Genomic DNA, 3117 nt, shown 5'->3' on the forward strand with positions numbered 1-3117 from the left:
TGAAAAATACAATTCCATCTTAGGGTCAGGATTTCAGAAGACTGAGGTGGGTTTTACTCTAACTTTTTACCTGGGCTTTGCTCCTTTCATAATGATTTTGATCCTGACAAACTCCCCAGTCCCTGCCAATGATAAGCATACCCATAAAATGATGCTGCCACCACAATACTTGAAAATGTTATGAATTCCAATTTGTTGTAGCTAGACGGCTAATGCTAACGTTAGGGGTTAAGGTTAGGAGAAGGGTTAGCTAACATCCTAAATAGTAAAGTAGCTAAATAGCAAAGTTGCCCGTGATGAGATTCAAACACATAACCTTTGGTTTGCTGGACATTTGCATTATATGCCCAACTATCCACCTCTCGTTGTTGCCTAAGTAACCTTCTATCTTATGGTACCATACCAAACATAACATATCGTACTAATTTGAGTGTCCTGGATTTATGTTTACTATGTTACGTCTAGTCTATGAGACTTGGGTAATTCAGAACATACGTTAGCTCATATGTTTTCACACAATACAGAGACAGTTGTGAGGAAACACGTTTTATTACTTCGTGGCCCACTGTGTAATGTGCTTTATGGTAAAAATGATAATTATTCAAACTGATGAGCATCATTCAAAAAAAATTCCAAAGAAATTACAATTACTGATGACATATTTATTAACTGTCATTGCCATCTTACAGCAGCAGTGGAATCTACGTACCATAACAGCTATCCTTCTAGCCTTCACCAAGGTGCATTGGGTGTAAATTGTTGGATTGACTTAATTCTTAACATTGAAATTTACTTCAGCTTAAAGTATGTGGTTGAGTAAACTAAAATAAATTAATTGTACAGCAAAACTGACCCTAATTCTATTGGTCTCCAGCACCATTTTAATCAAAATGTCAGACAATATCAAGACAAACTATAAATGGCAGTTTAGTGTTTCCAGTTTCAACGTTCCCCTTTCTATGCAGGAATTTGGGAAAAGCGGAATCTCAACATTCCCAGTTGGAATGCAGGAATGTGTGAATAAAGTGCCTGAGTCCTTCCACCTCTTTTCCTTACAAACATTTCCAAAACTAAGAAATTGTAGAAAGGTCAATGTTGAAATGTGTATAATTGCAGGTTAAGTATCCTGGTGTGATTGTCAACACCACAAGGCTGTCAGTTTAGAAGTCAAACTTTATCGACAAAGACATCTGATCAAGAAGGCATGAAGAGTGTGTATAAAGTATGTGAGCACGTGTGTTTGTGTATGGGAATTTGCTGGTGAAAATATGTATTTTTGCAGTGATATGTATGATCAGCATTTATGCTTTCTAGGAATGTTTGTGACTTTAGAAAATGTCAAAAGGACACTACCATCAAAGTGGGAAAAGAGCTATTAACAAATTCCAAAATCAGCTAAATTATAACTCCCTCTTTCTCTGACTCATTCTCTTCTCCTCCTCCTTCTCTCTCTCTATCCTTCCATCTGTCAGTCAGCCTGTCTGACGGTAGCAGGCGTTGTGGTAGGATGTGGCGTTGAGGACATTGAACATGTCTTTCTTGACGAACGACAGGAAGTTACCCAGGGGGCATAACGGCTGTGCGGCGTTGCGGTCATGTGAGCGACAGAAGGTGGTATGGAAAGTCACATCCTCTCCGTTGTACAGAACCCTCACAAACATGTCTACCCAATTACCACCCTTTGACCTCTCCCCTTTCAACCAAGCAGCCTTATTCTGGCCCTGGCCTTGCCCCTTATATTGTCCCTGCGTTGCGGGCGGACTCTTCCACAACTCAAACACAACCCTCGCCGCAAACCTTGGGAAGAGTGCATCCTCCAAGCCCAGGGCGCTTAGTAGTGGTGCGACAGTGACGTCATGAGCCGAGGACAGGGTGAACGCCTCCTCTCCTCCAGCGCGGGGTTTTCGTCCCCGAGCGTAGGCCTTGGCGACGCGCTCCATCCGATTGGCGGTGCGGTTGAGGTAGGGGTGCATGGCGAGCACGGCGTAGCGGCGATACAGTCCCACCCTCCTCCTGTCCACCTCGTCCTCTAACTGCTGCCTCCGGATCACAGCGAACTGGGCCAGAGTCAGACAGCCCCCACTGCCGAGAGCACTCCCTGCTGACACACAGGGGAAGGACAGGCCGTGGCACAGGTGGCACAGCAGAGAGTCTATAGGGTTGGCAGCTCTGAGCTGGCGCGGGGGCAGACCTAGCGTACGGGCCATGTCTGCGTAGGTCCTCTCCAGTTCAGTGTCTGCCGCTCTGAGGCGGTACTGTCTCCTCTGCTCCTCCTCCAGATAGGGGTTCCTAGCAGGACAGTCGCAGGCTGAACCACAGAACAACGTGCTCCACTGGTGGTGGACTGTCAGTAGGCTCCAGTCAAAGTCTGGCAGGAACCCATACAGAAGAGCCATCCCGCTCTGGAGGGTGCGGCTCCTGCCCGTAGTCTCCACCCACACCTGCTTGGTCGACAAATTGGGCAGGAGGAGTTTGTGACGCTTGTAGGCTAGGCGAAGGAGCTGGCCATTGCGTAAGTGCTGCACCACACCTGAAGACGGGGAAGACAGAGATTGGTTGAACATTTCAGATCTAAACCCAGTCCATCTGGAATGTCACTGGTTGGTTCATTACGCATCTTTAATGTGATTGATTGGTTGGTTACCTGTCTGAGTGAGCTCACCCATCTCACAGGCGCTGTGGTTAGGGAGGCGGGGCAACGAGCTGAGAGTCCCCTCCCAGCGGCCACGCCCCCCCTGGGCCATGTGACCAATGAAAGAATTCAGCTGGGGGTGGGAGGGTTTCCTGGAAGGGGGAGAGAGATGAACAAAGATGCAGAAGGCAGGGTAAGGAGGGAGAATAGTTTCCATCTGGAGAAAGACAGACAGAGACAGTGGGTCGACTCTGCATGCTAGTGCCAACTCACACACACATGGACGCGCACACACACACACAGACACACGCGCACGCACAGACACACACGCACGCACAGACACACGCTACATCTGCCCCATAGGATCCTGCCTACATCCCATATGCTAGTGCAGAATAGATCCCCATAATTACACACTGATCAAAATAAAAACAGACCCAGATTGTAGACCTTTAGAAATAGTCTCTCTCTCTCTCTGTGTTTCT

The 3117-nt window shown here is 47.2% G+C and overlaps 1 protein-coding gene across 4 annotated transcripts in view; it reads right to left on the minus strand.

The window, feature by feature from the left end:
• Positions 1-533: 533 nt before the first annotated feature.
• LOC112241753 (2-phosphoxylose phosphatase 1) overlaps positions 534-3117 on the minus strand; it is an 80120-nt gene continuing 77536 nt past the window's right edge. For all 4 annotated transcript variants that reach the window (XM_042297580.1, XM_042297579.1, XM_042297583.1 and 1 more), the window contains 2 exons: positions 2645-2784; positions 534-2530 (listed from right to left, as the gene is read on the minus strand). In XM_042297580.1, coding sequence (XP_042153514.1) covers positions 1473-2530; positions 2645-2784 — 1198 coding nt within the window. In that variant the 3' untranslated portion in view covers positions 534-1472. The remainder of the gene's footprint in view (positions 2531-2644; positions 2785-3117) is intronic.

The sequence above is a fragment of the Oncorhynchus tshawytscha genome, linkage group LG14 (assembly GCF_018296145.1).
Source record: "Oncorhynchus tshawytscha isolate Ot180627B linkage group LG14, Otsh_v2.0, whole genome shotgun sequence".
NCBI lineage: Eukaryota > Metazoa > Chordata > Actinopteri > Salmoniformes > Salmonidae > Oncorhynchus > Oncorhynchus tshawytscha.